The 17,277-nt window shown below is 35.3% G+C and overlaps 1 protein-coding gene across 1 annotated transcript; it reads right to left on the bottom strand.

The window, feature by feature from the left end:
• Nucleotides 1-368: 368 nt before the first annotated feature.
• LOC113298638 (probable acetyltransferase NATA1-like) lies at nt 369-1,361 on the bottom strand. The gene has a single exon (XM_026547433.1). The coding sequence runs from the start codon at nt 1,286-1,288 to the stop codon at nt 590-592; it is 699 nt and encodes a 232-aa protein (XP_026403218.1). The 5' UTR covers nt 1,289-1,361; the 3' UTR covers nt 369-589.
• Nucleotides 1,362-17,277: the final 15,916 nt, after the last annotated feature.

Genomic DNA, 17,277 nt, shown 5'->3' with positions numbered 1-17,277 from the left:
AATTCATTATATCTTGTTTTAGATCTAGTATGTACGAAAAAACAAAGACAACAACTCGATCAAGATCCTCATCCAGTTCATCTATTACTTCAACTGTTACCACAACTCCAAAGCCGAGTCACCCCCAGTACTTTCCGGTTAGACACTTAAAGACCAGATTACCTTGATTGCATTGACCCGATTAGACACTTAATGATTGCATTTTTTTTGGCTACAATGTTATCTTGATTGCATTACACAACCTAGACTTAAAAAACTCCAGTTGTTGTTCTGTCCAAGAATCCGTTCCTGCCTTGGCCGGTGCAAATGTGATTTTGGATGTTTTTGGCAAGAAATCAAAAAAGAGAGAGTATGAGAACCAAAGATTAAACTACATAAAACCTAAAACATGTCATCCCATTTCTTCAACTAGAAAGGTAGCAACAAACTTGCATCATCAATGGATTAGACTGATAATTCAACATTACATAATACTTAACATAATAGTTCCCATTTCACTGTCACAAATGAGACACGAAATACTAAACATAACAAAACTTCCAACTTTATTAGAAGACTAATAATTCATAACATGAAACTAAAAAAACCTCTAATTACCTCCTCCACAACCATTCAAAGCATCACCGGTCAACCTACAAATCCTCCATTCCTGAAAAACTTGAGCACCCATTTCTTCATAAAACTTGATAGCATTGATATTCCAATCCAAAACACACCATTCAACACGTCCATACCCCATTTTCACAGCTTGAGCAGCCACGGCAGATAACAACATTTTCCCTAACCCTTTCCTCCTATAACATTCTCTGACAAATATATCTTCAATGTAAAACCCTGGTCTTGCTAAAAATGTTGAATAATTTGGGAAAAACAAAGTAAAACCAGCAACAACAACATCAGAATCAACTTGGAAGTTATGAGCTTCTGGATCTTCAATATTGGTATCAAGATTCACCATCTGAGTAACAGAAGGGTAATTAGGGTTTACAGAATGTCGATCATTTGGAAATGGTAATCTTGAAACTTCAAGAATGAAAACAGTGAACGATTTGAAAGGTGGCGAGTTGAAAAGGGTTGTGGTTAGATTCTCCTGGGTTGCTTCAAATAAGTGAGTTAGACGTTCGAATACTGCCATTTGATGGATCAATTTGTGAATATGAGGGACATCAGTTGGTACAGCTAATCGGATTCTGACGAAAATGGCGTTTGCAGCGGGGTTTTCTGGTAGTGTCATTGATGGAATCGGTGTTGGAGTTGGTGGTGGTGGTCCAGCAGCTGCGGCGGCCATTTTTGTTGATGTTTCTAGTTTCTAGAGGAATTTTGCAGTTACTACTGATGGATTTAGGTCTGTAAACTAAAATTAGGATTAGGACTTCCTTATAAATGAGAGGAATTCATATTTCGCATATGCGGTTGTATTCTAAGGAATTATAGGACGGGTCTACGATGATGGTACGTGTTGGTATCGCTTTTCATCGGTTTAGTTATTCGATCCTAGCCGTGCTAAATTTAAGCGATTAATCAGGGCTTGGGCTTAAGCCTTTCGCGTGGGTTACAATAATTAGGGCAGAGTATAGTCGGGATTGGTCCGGTTTTCGCTTCATCCCCGTCCAATCCAATGCACGACGGATTCATTTTGACATACGTAGTTGTATACGAATGATCAAATAAAAGTAGAACTTAGCTCCTCTCTTCTCTCTCTCAGTAAAAAATAGCAAAAAATTCTTGAACTTCTTTCTTCTTCTTGCTCAGATTTAGTCTTTTTAGGCTAGATCTGAGCAAGGATTATTATTTTTTTTACGAATAAAAGTAGTCTAAATTTCAATTTTAGTCTTTGTTTTGGTGTTGACACATTTATTCGCTATTTGGGCAATATTTACTTCGTCTTTAGGACGATTTTCTCGTCGCTCGAATAGCGATTCTCTCAAATCTCCATGGTGTTTTTTGGCTTGCTATTCTCGATTCATCAAGAACATCAATGATTCTGCTCGGATTCGCTTTGGATTCATCTTCAACAAGGGGGATTTAGGGCATCCGGACACGTTTGTATTTACAAGACTTTGGGAAAAATACTCTATTTTATTTGGAGCATCTCTCATTGAAGAAGATAATTATTTTAAATGGTCGCAGTTGATTCCGGTTCACACTATCATTCGTTAATACTACTGGTAAAAAATTGGATATCTTTGCAGTTCATGGCTCTTTCTCTTCGCGATGTATTTGCAATTGGTGTCGTCATTTGTATTTGGGTTTTGAGTTTCTTGTATTTTGGTGTTTTTGTTAACCTTGTAAGCAATCATGTTATCACTATTTTGATTTGAATTTGAATGAATTGAAATGTGATTTCCATAGAAAAAAAATTAATAAAAAGAAAAAATAATTAATATTTAAAAATATAAGATAAAATTAATAAAAATGACTTAAGATCTTGGTGCCATAAATATGGTTTCTAATATGGGAGATTTATTATTTGGTCCAAGACACGTATAGTTATTTATAGTAAGGTTATTTATAGTAAGGTTCAACTGTAATTTCGTTTTATCTAGAGATCCTAATTTAATTAGAACATGGGAATGACCAGAGTACTCCCTGATACCCTATTGGCAAACATGTATGTCAACACACCCACTACATCACTCGATGTTTTTCTTTTTCCTCATCACAAACCTAATTTCTTTGTGTTCATCCTCTCTCTTTGTTTTTTCCGTTTCTTTTTCATTTTTTTTATCACCAACAAAACCAACACTATCAGATCGTCTTCGGATAACGATATTGCCCAGCTAGATCGAAATGATCAAAACACACACACACACATATATATGTGTGTGTGTGCGCGCGCGCGTGCATTAAAGAAAAATCATATGAAAACCCAATTTTATGTTAATCTATGATTGAAAGAAAAAGAAAAATAAATAACAACAGATAACCTGGATATTATGATATGATCAGTTAGAGAAGAAATCCACATCTACACCTGCAAAAAAACTAGTAGAAAAAAGTATGAATATGCAGTACATATCTTTTGTACTGAAAAAAACTAGTTTATTTTTATTAATACGATCCATCAATGCATGTATAATAGTTTGTTCTTCTTTTACTTACTTGATTCGACAGTACATATATGTTATACTGAAAAGGAAAAAAAAACTAGCTTATTTCACTTCATTTCTAATTTTTCTTATTACCTAGTATAAGGATTCACCATTACATATCTCCAATACTGATGAAAATGCTCAAATACCCATCATAAGTATATATTTTGTTTTTAGCACAATTCGTCAGTACATATCTTTAGAACTTATCAAAATCCTAATTTATTTTGATTGTTATGATCCGTCGGGGCATATATGATACTTTATTTTGCTTTTGACAATATAAATTAGCATTACATACATGTCGTACTAAAAAGAACTGGTTTATTTTGACTAATATGATACATCGGTGCATATATAATAGTTTCTTTTGGTTTTGATAGTGCGAACTAGCAGTACATATCTATCATACTGTAAAAACCTAGTCTATTTTGATAATTAGATCTGTCGGTGCATATATGATAGTTTTTTTCTTTTTCTTTTGACAGTATAAATCAGTAGTACATATAGGGTATACCAAAAAATCCTAGTTTATTGTCATTAATATGATCCGACAATGCATATATGATAGTTTCTATTGCTTTTGCTACTGTGAATTAGCAGCACATATCTGTTGTACTATAAAAACCTAGTTTATTTTGGCTAGTATGATCTATCAGTGCATATATAATACCTTTTTTTACAGTATAAATCAGCAGTACATATTTGTTGAAATAGGTCTTGTTTATTTTGGCCAATATGGTCCATTGTTGCATATAAGTAGATTTTTTTGCTTTTGACGGTATAAATTAGCATTACATATATGTTATATGGAAAAATCCTAGTTTATTTTGATTAATATGACATGTCGGTGCATATATATATATGATAGTTTCTTTAGCTTTTGACAATATAAAATCTACTAATAAAGACTGTTCATCCTTAGGATTGTGATCGTAAACCATAGTTATCGCATACCAAGGCTAATTTGAATGAGACCCTAAAAGAAAAAATATCGATGACGCATCATCCTGATCATGCCTAGATCATTGTGAGACAAGTTTTCCACGTAGGACCAGAATATTATTGTAGTTTCAACTATATATGTTAGAGTATTGCTCGGATAAACCCACCAAGCGTTGGTTAGTCAATTTAAGTTGTCATATATTAGTTTTAATTTTTAAAACTCGAAGTTGCTTGATTTGATTACTATGGTCAACTTCGTTAGATTAGAATAGGAACATATAAATATTGAGACTTGGTATTGTTACTCATAAAGAACCCGAAGACATATCGACATCAATGAAAACATCATCCTTCAGTTCGAGGTTAGTAATACAGACTTGACTTGTTCTATTTCTGTATACGTTCTTTCGAGTCAATATTTATTAAAAACATAACATACTAAGTATAATTTGTTTACTTGTCTCAAGTATCGATGACTTGGTCATTATATTATGATCAAAGTGTCCAGGAAAGATATACTAGTTGTTTTGTACAACTTTGGTAAACAGAATTACGAAGTATAGTTAATGTATGGACTTTGTAGAATCGATATAATACTAATTGGTAATTCTTTATTATTTATTGGGTTGAACTTTCGGTTGAATCCATACCTTGCAATTGTGTTTAATTACATGGTTTAAGAAATTAGACTCGTGAAGCATGTTTTGAATAGGTGACTCAAAGGATCTACACTAGGACTAATCCGCTCAAATGATCTTTACTAGGTTTTGACCTAAGGATATCTAGTAGGAAAGAACCTTAAAGGATCTCTAAAAGGACTGCTTCAAAGAAGGAGGATCTCTACTTGGATCGATCCTTAGGATCTCTTTTAGGAACGATCCTTATATGACCAAAAGTGCATTTTCGATTTGTCACTATCTTAGGGTTTATGTAGATATCGAAATGTAATAGGTTAGAGAAGAAAGTTCAGAAATGATGAAATAGTATTTGAAAATGTGCTAAAGTCTTATTACTTAATATTCAAGTATTTTCCTTGATACTCAAGGCGAGATCCCAAAACCGAAATACTCTGATATCTTTTAGATATTCGGATTTGTATGCTTTCCATATTGTTAGAGCACTGCTCGGTTGAACCCACTAGCATTGGTATGTCAAGTTAGTTGTCAATTTTAGTTTCCAAAATGCATTCTTGATTTAGCATACTAAACATAGTTTCGGACAAGATTAGGTCTAAGAAGTTGAATTGAAGTTATCCTTAAAGGATGAAGATTGAATATTGAAGACTACAAGAAGACATCAACAATTACTTCATCAACAAAGGTATGTGATTGATTTCATTTGGATTCTTGTTCAATTCTACCTTTCTAATCTATCAAGATAAATGCTCACTCTATGGAACAATTCCAATGACGGTAAATGTACATTTATGTATATATACTTTGGAGACAATAACCTTTATTCTTATAAAGAATCTCATGTTATAGTGGATGATCTTACGAATCCAACGAGCCAAGAATCACTCAATTCCGAGTTATAACGATGAAGTTATGAGTGATTTATTAAAGTTCGTTAGTAGGAAACAATCCATGGGCTGTTTATTACAGTTCACGGACTTGAGCCCAATTAAAAGCTATTTTTGGTCAAGTTGGTGATGTTTCCTTGTGTAAGCAAGATGTCTATTAATCCAAACATATTTGATTACCATATTAAAGTATTTGTGATAACTTTTAATTCCTGCCTAAGTTAGAATGTGATTTATTCACATAAATAAATATTTGCTAATTAATTATTTATACATAATATTTGTAACTTAGGAAAGTCTCCCATATTTAGGAGAGTCTTGAAAAAGGAAAATAGCTTTGCTTAGCTTCCGAGCTGTTGTTCACTATAAATAAAGGGTTCGTGAGTTTACACGTTTTTCATCCCCTTTTGGAAAATTGGCGTAAGCTTTGCAGGTTGTTTCCATGTATTTTGTTCTTCGTGAATAAGAGTGAGATAAAAGTCTTTGTATTGGGTATCACAGAGCCAAGTTTGATTTAATCTTCGTGATTGATCATACAACTTGTAATCTAGGTTTTTCACCTCTTGTTTATTCTAACGTTTTCTCTTCTGATATAAAACCATTCAAGAGTTGTTGATCATAAACCCTAGGTTTTGATAGATTTCAGTTTCCGATTGTATACCAACACTTGTTAGTCGAAATCGGAAGCTATAAAGAAAACTTCGATTAAGGTATCTCGTAAAAATCCTTAAGAAGTTTTAAACAAGATATCTATATATTTATTCTAGTTATTCTTGTTGTAGAATTATTAGGGTTTTCTTAACTTGGATATTGATCTTTGGAATTACCCAAGTTTACTTACGGAAATCAGGTTCACGGACTCCTTGTGTGTATGTATACTGATTGTAAGTTAAAACCCTAATCTACAAGTTTGTTTTGATATTAATTTTACCTAGTAATTGTTTTTATCAAAATAAACACAAGATTTACAAAACATTGATTCACATCTAAAGGGAAATCAAACTGTTGTTTTGTGCAAACAAAATATCAAATCTTATCAATCGTGTTGGTGTATCTTCTAAAGAGAACTTTGGGTTCCGCTAGAAGATTTGTGTGAAGAGTTCCTAAAGAGAATCGGTATTCTGCTAGGAGTTCTATAAGTGTTGAAGAAGGTATTGGTGTAACAACTTATAATCAGTGTGTGTTTAATCTGGACTAGGTCCCGGGGTTTTCTGCATTTGTGGCTTCCCCGTTAACAAAATTCTGGTGTCTGTGTTATTTCTTTTCTGCATTATATTTTATTTATATAATAGAAATATCGCAGGTTGTACGTTAAGATGAATCAGCTCTTGTATCCGGCCTTAGGGTTGTTGAGTGAATTGATTGACACTTGAACATTGGTCTTTGGTACCGTACAAGTTAATCCTCTTATATTCAATCGGGCTCGCAAATCCCTATTTGCTGATTGCGGATTGAATCAAGAGATAGAGATATAAAACTCTTTGATATACTTTTTATAAATTAAGTCTAACTGTCTAGTTGATTCTCTTGAAAGTATATTGGAGTTTGTCTATTCAGATTGCCAAATGAAATATTGGGTGTGGTTGTTAGACCTCCGCTTTTTCAATTGATATCAGATCAAGAAAACATGCTAAGACCTCATAAGTCTGTGTTTGTAGCAATCTGATTCTATGGACAGAGGTGCTATCTCTATAAACGTACCGCCAGTCTTCGATGGCACGAACTATTTATAATGGAAATTTGTTATGCGTTCTTTCATTCAAGCGCGATATTTTCAATCATGGGTTTGTATTGTTAATGGCTATGATCCTCCATCAGTTACAGTAGACGGTGTAACCGTTGAAAAGAATATTAGTGATTATAATGATCTTGAGATTCTTGTTGCAAAGCAAAATTCTGAAGGATTAAATGCGATCATCCAGCCATTGCCCCATATCTCCAGCACCATGTTACTATGTGTAATAAGTTTAAAGATTCTTGTGATATCTAAGAAACCGTACTCGAAGGGAATGCCGCAGAGAAAGAAGCAAGGCTTCAAAATCTAGCTTCTGACTGGAAAAACCTTCGCATGTTTGATGATGAAACCTTTGATGAGTTTAACCAAAGACTTTCTCAAACTTATCTCGTGACACACTTCCTAACCATTTGCGCAGGGAGCCCACTCGTTAATAGATGAGAGTAATCTAATTAAGTGAAATCTCTTGTATGGTTTTCGTTTGAGATTAAGAAGCTTTTTGTAGTATCGTTGGTGGGAAACTAAATCGTATTGTTATTTGAGTTTTCGATTATTGATTTAATTGACTAACGGTATAGTTATCCTTGATATATCAAACTTGATTATTCCATGGTCCTTCTCTTATGATATAAGGTCACTCAAGTTTGTTTGATGATTGACTATTCCGAATTTATTCAATTCTAGATCTGAAGATAGAACTAGTGGTCATCCAATGTTAACAGACTTTGTATTGTGCATGATCGATCGTTAATAGGAATCAAGTTGTTTGTGCAGGTATTTTGAAGATTGAAGACTAGAAGATTTTCTTTTTGGTATTCCTATCTTTGTGATACTTCTTGCATACGTGGTTCTTTAGGATATAACATTTTTTTTAATTTTGATTAATATCATACTTGTTGAAAAGATCAGGCAAACTGGTTAGTGGATTTTCTCTGAGAATTGCTTGACTAGATCTTGTCGACTGAGATAGATTATTTCTATAATATTTATCTTGGTAATCTTTTGTGAAAAACCGGGGGTATAACAACACCACCCAGTATTTCGCTTAGCCATTTGTATGGAAAAACTCAGATATACTTTTATGAGAATCAACAAGACTCAATCAATTAAAAGTATATCAACGAGTTTACATCTCTCTTCTTGATTTGATTTACTGAAGCAAGAACTGCGAGTTCTAATCAAATAAAAGGAACAACTTGGATGGTACCAAGGACCAATATCCAAGGATCAATCAATATCAATCAACAACCGAAGGTCGGATTTCCAATTGATTGATGCAAACGCACAACCTGTATTATTTCAATTATATAAACAAATATAATGCGGAAATAGAAATAACACATACACCAGAAATTTTGTTAACGAGGAAACCGCATATGCAGAAAAACCCCGGGACCTAGTCCAGATAGAACACACACTGTATTAATCCACTACAAACACTAGCCTACTCCAAGCTAACTTCGGACTGGACTATATTTGAACCCCAATAAGTCTCCCACTGATCCAAGGTACAATTGTACTCCCTACGCCTCTGATCCCAGCAGGATACTACACACTTGATTCCCTTAGCTGATCTCACCCACAACTAAGAGTTGCTACGACCCAAAGTCGAAGACTTGACAGTAAACAAATCTGTCTCACACAGACAAGTCTATCAAAGGATCACTCTGTCTCCCACAGATAAACCCTAAAAGGTTTTGTTCCGTCTTTTGATAATAATCAAGGTGAACAGGAACCAATTGATAATCAGGTCTTATATTCCCGAAAAACAGCCTAGAGTTATCAGTCACCTCACAACAATCTTAATCGTATGGTAGCGAAACAAGATGTTGCGGAATCACAAAGATGTTTGTGATTATTTTTTATATCTTGCATATCGGAGATATCAATCTCAAGCCAATCAATATGATTGTACTCGTACGATAGAAGATGTAAGATCAGATCACACAACTACGATAAAATTAGTATCTGTCTGGCTTCACAATCCCAATGAAGTCTTTAAGTCGTTAACCTGGTTTTAGAAGAAGAAAACCAAAGGTTAAAGGAGAACCGATTCTAGTATGCAAACTAGTATCACACGTGAGGTGTGGGATTAGTCTTGCACAGATACTAGAGTTCCCCTTATATAGTCTTTCAAATCAGGGTTTGCAATTAAGTTACCTTGGTAACAAAGAAATCAATATCCACCGTTAGATGAAAACCTGATTTAGATTCAAGCTAATATTTCTCAACCGTTGGATCGAAAAGTTAGCTTGTTACACACACTTGACAATGCAGGCTTCTAGGTTTGTTAACCGTACCCAAACATATGCACTTGTTGGTTCAACAATAGTTAACCAAATGGTTAGCCATATGAGCATTCCATATCAACCGCGTTCTGCTTCACCATAACTAGTTCAAATGAACTAGTTAGAGAGTTGTTCAATTGCAAGTAAATCTCATGTATTACACAAGACATAATTGAAGCAAAGATGATTTGATTCACTTGAATCGGTTCATGAACTTTTATAGCCACGGTTTGCAAACTGCGTTCCTTAGTCTTTTTTAAGTTTAGGTTCAGAAATCATCTTCAGATATATAACCTTCTCAAGTTCGCAGACTAGGTTCGCGGACTTAAGTTACCGGGCGGAGTTTACAAACTCCAGCAGAAATTCTCGGGTATGAGAACTTCTCCGGTTCGCGGACTGAGTTCGCGGACTTAGTTTCACGCAAGTAGTTTGTCAATTCCAGCAGAAATTCTCGTGTCTGAGAACTTCGGCAGTTCTCGGACTGAGTTCGCGGACTTGGATCACGCCACTCTTCCGGTTCTCTTGATCAACAAATTTCCCAAACTTTGGTTGTAGGAATAGGACTTATACATAAATGTGTTTCCACAAAAATTCTTATATCCACCATTGGTTATGTAATCTAAACTCGCATTTCAATCATTGAAATATTCTTAGAGGACGTTATATAGTTGTTACACCATTTCTCATCAAAGCAATTTTCAAGATGATTGAAACATATCATGACTTTCGTCACATGGTAAGGATAAACTTGGTTAAAGCGAAAAGCTTACCAACTCATATTTCGAGATATAGATAGGAGAGGTATACTCGGCTCGAAATACCAAATGTGTATAATCAAAGTATATATATATATACTTTGATTATATATAAACTTGATTATATATATATATATAACATACGACTTCTTGTCTCAAAGAGTAGGAGATAGAGTAGATAGACTTTTGAGTGATAGATAAGTTCAAATCTTCACATACCTTTTTGTCAAGAAGTTCCACCGGTTCCTTGAGTAGTTCTTCTACTTGTATGATGAATCGCCATGAAGTCCTTGATCTCAACTACACTTTCTATCCTAGTCCGAGACTTAGCTATAATATACTAGAAATCAAGACTTATAGTTTTGATCACTAACATTGACAAACATGCTTGAGATAGCAACGCATGCGAGTTCGACCGAGCAATGCTCTAACAATCTCCCCCTTTGTCAATTTTAATGAAAAAACTATCAATACATATGGAATACAAAAAAGATAAAGAAACTTTAGTAGCTCCTATTCCACATGTCTAATCTTCAACATTCCTCGAAATCTTCGTCACTTCCAAGTACTCCAATGATCCCAAAGGTTGTAAGTTTAGCATCACCGTTTTTGAAGATCCGTAGCTATAACAATGAGAAAACATAGTTCTCGATCATTGTTATACAGTGTCATAGTATTATTATACAACATCAAAGTTCACTTGTATCACTACTTCAACAATAATACTATGGTGATATGTATCACTCCACCTTAGTCAATACTCCATCTCACATGGAAACCACTCCTCCTTACACAATGATCCGAAAACCATATGTCTTTGTAGTATGAACTACATATTAATTCTCCCCCTTTTTGTCAATAAAATTGGCAAAGGTACAAGAACGGGATCATAATGAAATTTCCGAGAGAGACATTTCATGACAAAAGGAAAAAAAATACATACCAACTAATTTAGATGCAATCATAAATCCGAATCTAAATGCATTCATCAAGGAGTTTAAAGATACAAGATAACCCCACTAAAATTCCACAGCCGCACACCCCTCAAGATATGACCATTAAGCATAGGTTCAAAATAACTCTCCCCCATTTGATGTCATTCCCGAAGGAACAACAAGAGCGACCTTAATTTCTAAAGAAAAGAAGGATTTTGAGACAAAAATGACACTAACATGACAAAACAAAAAAAAAAACAACTCTACAGAAACTGAACTGGAGTAACCCTACTGGAGTTTCAAACTCAATTGCCCAAAAGATAGAGATAAGCATAGGGGCAAGAGTTATAGAAACGTTTTAATGTACCAAAACAACACCAATAGACTGCCGCAAGTGTTGAGATGTTGCAATGTCTAATGGTTTGGTAAGAATATCAGCCAATTGTTGTTCGGAAGGCACAAATTCCATACTTATGATACCATTTTCATAGAGATCACGAATAAAATGGTACCTTATGTCAATGTGTTTTGTTCTTGAGTGCTCAACGGGATTCTCAGTGATTCGAATCGCGCTAGAGTTATCACAAAATATTTTCATTATTCCAGTATCAACTCCATAATCAGCTAACATTTGTTTCATCCATAGGAGTTGAGTACAGCATGATCTAGCAGCAATATATTCTGCCTCACATGTAGACAGGGATTGAGAATTTTGTTTCTTCCTATGCCAAGCTACAAGATTCAGTTCTACATAGTAGAAACCCCCTGATGTACTTTTTCTCTCTTCTACAAACCCTGCCCAATCTGCATCTGAATAAGCAGAAAGATCAGTGTTAGTATCAAAAGTATAAGATAAACCATACCCGGCAGTGTGATTAATATATCGAATAATCCTTTTTGCAGCTGCAAGATGAGATTCTTTTGGATTTTCCTGAAACCTAGCACAACAACCAACACTGAAAGAAATATCAGGTCTAATAGCTGTAAGATACAAAAGGCTACCAATAATAGATCGATACATCTTTTGATCCACTTTTGCTCCTTTCTCATCTCTATGTAGTTTACCAGTAATGGGCATAGGTGTCAATTTTGGAGACGACTTATCCAGGTCGAACCTTGTCACAAGGTCTCGAGCATACTTCTCTTGGGATAAGTAAATTCCATCCTTATGTTGTTCAAATTCTTTTGCAAAAGAAACTTGGAAGTCATTTGCAAATTTTTCAGAAGTTGATCCATAGATGATATCATCTACATGGACTTGAGAAATAACCACATCTTTCCCACTCCATTTGGTAAACAAGGTTTTATCAGCTCCGCCTCTTGAAAAACCTTTTCTAATGAGAGAAGTGATAAGTTTTTCAAACCAAGCCCTAGGTGCTTGTTTCAACCCGTACAATGCTTTTTTGAGTTTTAGCACATGATCTAGGAAATCAGGATTTTCAAATCCCTTAGTTTGAGCAACATAGACTTCCTCCTTTAAAATTCCGTTTAGGAACGCGGATTTTATATCCATTTGAAATAGCTTAACCTTAAGAAAACAAGCATGAGCTAACAAAAGTCGAATGGACTCAAGGCGTGCCACAGGAGAAAAGGTCTCGTCAAAGTAAATTCATTAAATCTGTGAATATCCTTGAGCGACCAGTCTAGCTTTGTTTCTGACAATCGTACCAAATTCATCAGACTTATTCTTGAATATCCATTTGGTACCAACAATATTGATATTGGAGGGACAAGGTACCAGTTCCCACACATCTTGTCTTTGAAATTTATTTAACTCTTCATGCATTGCATTCACCCCAAAAGGGATCGTTCAGAGCTTCATCAATATTCCTTGGTTCTACCTGCGAAAGATAACAACCAAAATTACACAAATTTTGAAATTTTCCTCTTGTTTTGGCTGTAAAATATCTTCCTCAAATAGTATTGTTAGGACCATGATTCCTTTGAACCCTGAGATGTCGTGGAGGGACATGTTCTTGTTCGTTAAGAATGGCTTGATCAGTGCTCTTTTCCTCGTCACTAGAAATGTCAGGATCGGTAACAGTAGGAATAACTTCAGCTAATTCTGGGATTTCTTTGACTTTCTCAATCGTCTCTATTGGAGGCAATTCAGCAGGAGGATTATCATGACGAAATTTACTAATGTCGTCGATGATAACATTAGCAGATTTCATCATGACTTGTGTTCTGAGATTAAACACTCGAAAACCACGACTATCAGAAGAAATAGCCAAGAAAGATACCTTCATCACTTTTGGTGTCGAATTTCCCTTTCTGTTCTCGAGCTTTCAGAGTATAACACTTACTTCCAAACACCCTAAGATAGTATAGGTTGAATTTCCTTCCGTACCACAACTCATAAGGAGTGTCAAGGGTTTTAGACCGTAAATACACACGGTTGATCAAGTACCATGTTGTAAAAACAGCTTCTCCTCAAAACCTTAATGGTAAGTTTTTGTTGTGGAGCATTACCCTGGCCATTTCCTGAATATTCATATTCTCTCTTTCAGCAACTCCATTAGCTTGAGGAGTGATAGGTGGAGAGTATTTTTGAATGATCCCCAGTTCGTCACAGAATTCAAATACCTTGGTGTCTTTGAATTCAGTTCCACGATCGTTTCTAATTTTCTTTAGTTTGCGACCTTGTTCATTCTGTATCCTTTTAACAATAATCTTGAATTCACCAAGAGTTTCATTCTTATGAGATAGAAATGCAACTCAAGTGAATCTGGTGTAATCATCTACCATAACTAAAGCATACTTCTTACCAGCAATAGTAGGTTGTTGAATTGGTCTGAAGAGATCCATATGAATTAAATCAAGTGGAGGTTTAGTGAGAATATCTCGAGATGATTTGTGGTGAACTCTTGTTTGCTTACCCTTTTGACAGGCACCACACACACCTTCAATCTTTGCATCGATTTTTGGGATGCCTCTAACAAGTTCTTTGTTAATGATCTTAGTTAGAAGATGATAATTTATGTGACCAAAACGCTCATGCCAAAGATGTGTAGATTCCACCTTAGTAAAATTGCAACGATTGCTAAACTGAGTATCAAGTAGATAACAGTTATTTTCACCACGAGTTCCTTGAAAAATTACTTTCCCGTTTTTGTCTACAATGTCACATCCATTTGCATAGAAGACAACTCGATGGACTTTGTCACAAATTTGACTAATAGAAAGAATATTAGCAGTCATGCCATTTACGTATACAACATCATGAATTTCTGGAACACCGAGCAGTTTGATCGTTCCCTTCTTGCTGATGTAGCAACAACTCCGATCTCCAAACGTAACAGGACCTCCTTCATAGTCAACAGACGAAACAAACCATGTGAGATCACCTGTCATATGTTTGCTACATCCACTATCAAGAAACCATTGAAAAGGAGACGTATATCTTAAATAAAAGGCACCCATACTATTAGTACTTCTCTGTTTAGAGTTTCCTGATAGTTTAGTATGACCTTTCAGAGTATCAAAACGTTGTTTTGTTATATTACAAAGATTACTTGCAACATTCAAACTCTTTTGAAAATACATACAAACTTGTTGGAGGTGAAAGAAATCACAACAACAATGTGGGCTAGAACTTTGAAGTTTGTCTGAGTGGTTCCTAGTCATATCAGTTTTCACAACTACTGGTTGTAGATTATCATCTGATTTACGACTATTTAAAAAGGAACAACTGGAGTTTCTCATATTCACCAAGGGACAATTATCGGATATCAAATCCTTAAGAATTGCAATTTATGCAACAAGACCTGAGTTGATCCGGATTTGTTCATCCAACCCCTTTTGAAGAGTAACCAGTTTATCAGACCTTTTTCTACAGTTGGCTTTTAAACCTGGTGAAGCGCCCATTGAGACTTTATAGTCCATATAGTCAGATCGCTACAAACACAGACTTGTAAGGTCTTAAACGTGTTTGCCTGCTCTGATACCAATTGAAAAAGCGGGGGTCCAACAACACCACCCAATATTTCGCTTAGCAATCTGTATGGACAAACTCGAATATACTTTTAAGAGAATCAACAAGACTAAATCAATTAAAATTATATAAACGAGTTTATATCTCTCTTCTTTATTTGATTTACTCAAGCAAGAACTGCGAGTTCTAATCAAATACAAGGAATAACTTGGATGGTACCAAAGACCAATATCCAAGGATCAAACAATATCAATCAACAACCGAAGGTCGGGTTTCCAATTGATTGATTCAAACGCACAAACTGTATTATTTCAATTATATAAACAAATATAAATGCGGAAATAGAAATAACACATACACCAGAAATTTTGTTAACGAGGAAACCGCAAATGTAGAAAAACCCCGGGACCTAGTCCAGATTGAACACACACTGTATTAAGCCGCTACAGACACTAGCCGACTCCAAGCTAACTTCGGACTGGACTGTAGTTGAACCCCAATCAGTCTCCCACTGATCCAAGGTACAGCTGTACTCCCTACGCCTCTGATCCCAGCAGGATAATGCGCACTTGATTCCTTTAGCTGATCTCACCCACAACTAAGAGTTGCTACGACCCAAAGTTGAAGACTTGACAATAAACAAATTTGTCTGACACAGACAAGTCTATCAAAGGATCAATCTGTCTCCCACAGATAAACCCTAAAAGGTTTTGTTCCATTTTTTGATAATAATCAAGGTGAACATGAACCAATTGATAATCCGGTCTTATATTCCCGAAGAACATCCTAGAGTTATCAATCACCTCACAAAAATTTTAATCGTATGGTAGAGAAACAAGATGTTGCGGAATCACAAACAATGAGACGAATATGTTTGTGATTACTTTTTATATCTTGCCTATCGGAGATATCAATTTCAAGCCAATCAATCTGATTGTACTCGTACAATAGAAGATGCAAGATCAGATCACACAACTAGGATAAAAGTAGTATCGGTCTGGCTTCACAATCCCAATGAAGTCCTTAAGTTGTTAACCTGGTTTTAGAAGAAGAAAACCAAAGGTTAAAGGAGAACCGACTCTAATATGCAAACTAATATCACACATGACGTGTGGGGATTAGTTTTGCAGATACTAGAGTTCCCCTTATATAGTCTTTCAAATCAGGGTTTGCAATTAAGTTACCTTGGTAACAAAGCAATCAATATCCACCGTCAGATGAAAACCTGATTTAGATTCAAGCTAATATTTCTCAACCGTTATATCGAAAACTTAGCTTGTTACACACACTTGACAATGCACACTTATAGGTTTGTTAACCGTACCCAAACGTATGCACTTGTTGGTTCAACAATAGTTAACCAAATGGTTAGCCATATGAGCATTCCATATCAACCGCGTTATTCTTCACCATAACTAGTTCAAATGATTTCAAATGAACTAGCTAGAGAGTTTTTCAATTGCAAGGAAATCTCATGTACTACACAAGACACAATTGAAGAAAAGATGATTTGATTCACTTGAATCGGTTCATGAAATTTTATAGCCACGGTTTGCAAACTGCATTCCTTAATCTTTTTTAAGTTTAAGTTCTGAAATCTTCTTCAGATATATAACCTTCTCAAGTTCACAGACTAGGTTCGCGGACTTAAGTTACCGGGCAGAGTTTACAAACTCCAGCAAAAATTCTCGGGTATGAGAAATTCGCCGGTTTGTGGACTGGGTTCGCGGACTTAGTTTCACGCAAGTAGTTTGTCAACTCCAGCATAAATTCTCGGGTTTGAGAACTTCGGCAGTTCGCGGACTGAGTTCACGGACTTGGCTCACGTCATTCTTCCAGTTCTCTTGATCAACAAAGTTCGCAAACTTTGGTTCAAGGAATAGGACTTATACATAAATGTGTTTCCACAACAATGCTTATGTCCACCACTGGTTATGTAATCTAAACTCTCATTTCAATCATTGAAACATTCTTAGAGGACGCTATGTAGTTGGTACACCATTTCTTGTCAAAGCAATTTTCAAGATGATTGAAACATATCATGACTTTTGTCACACGGTAAAGATAAACT

This window comes from Papaver somniferum, chromosome 7 (assembly GCF_003573695.1).
Source record: "Papaver somniferum cultivar HN1 chromosome 7, ASM357369v1, whole genome shotgun sequence".
NCBI lineage: Eukaryota > Viridiplantae > Streptophyta > Magnoliopsida > Ranunculales > Papaveraceae > Papaver > Papaver somniferum.
This window is presented reverse-complemented; position numbering and strand designations above follow the sequence as displayed.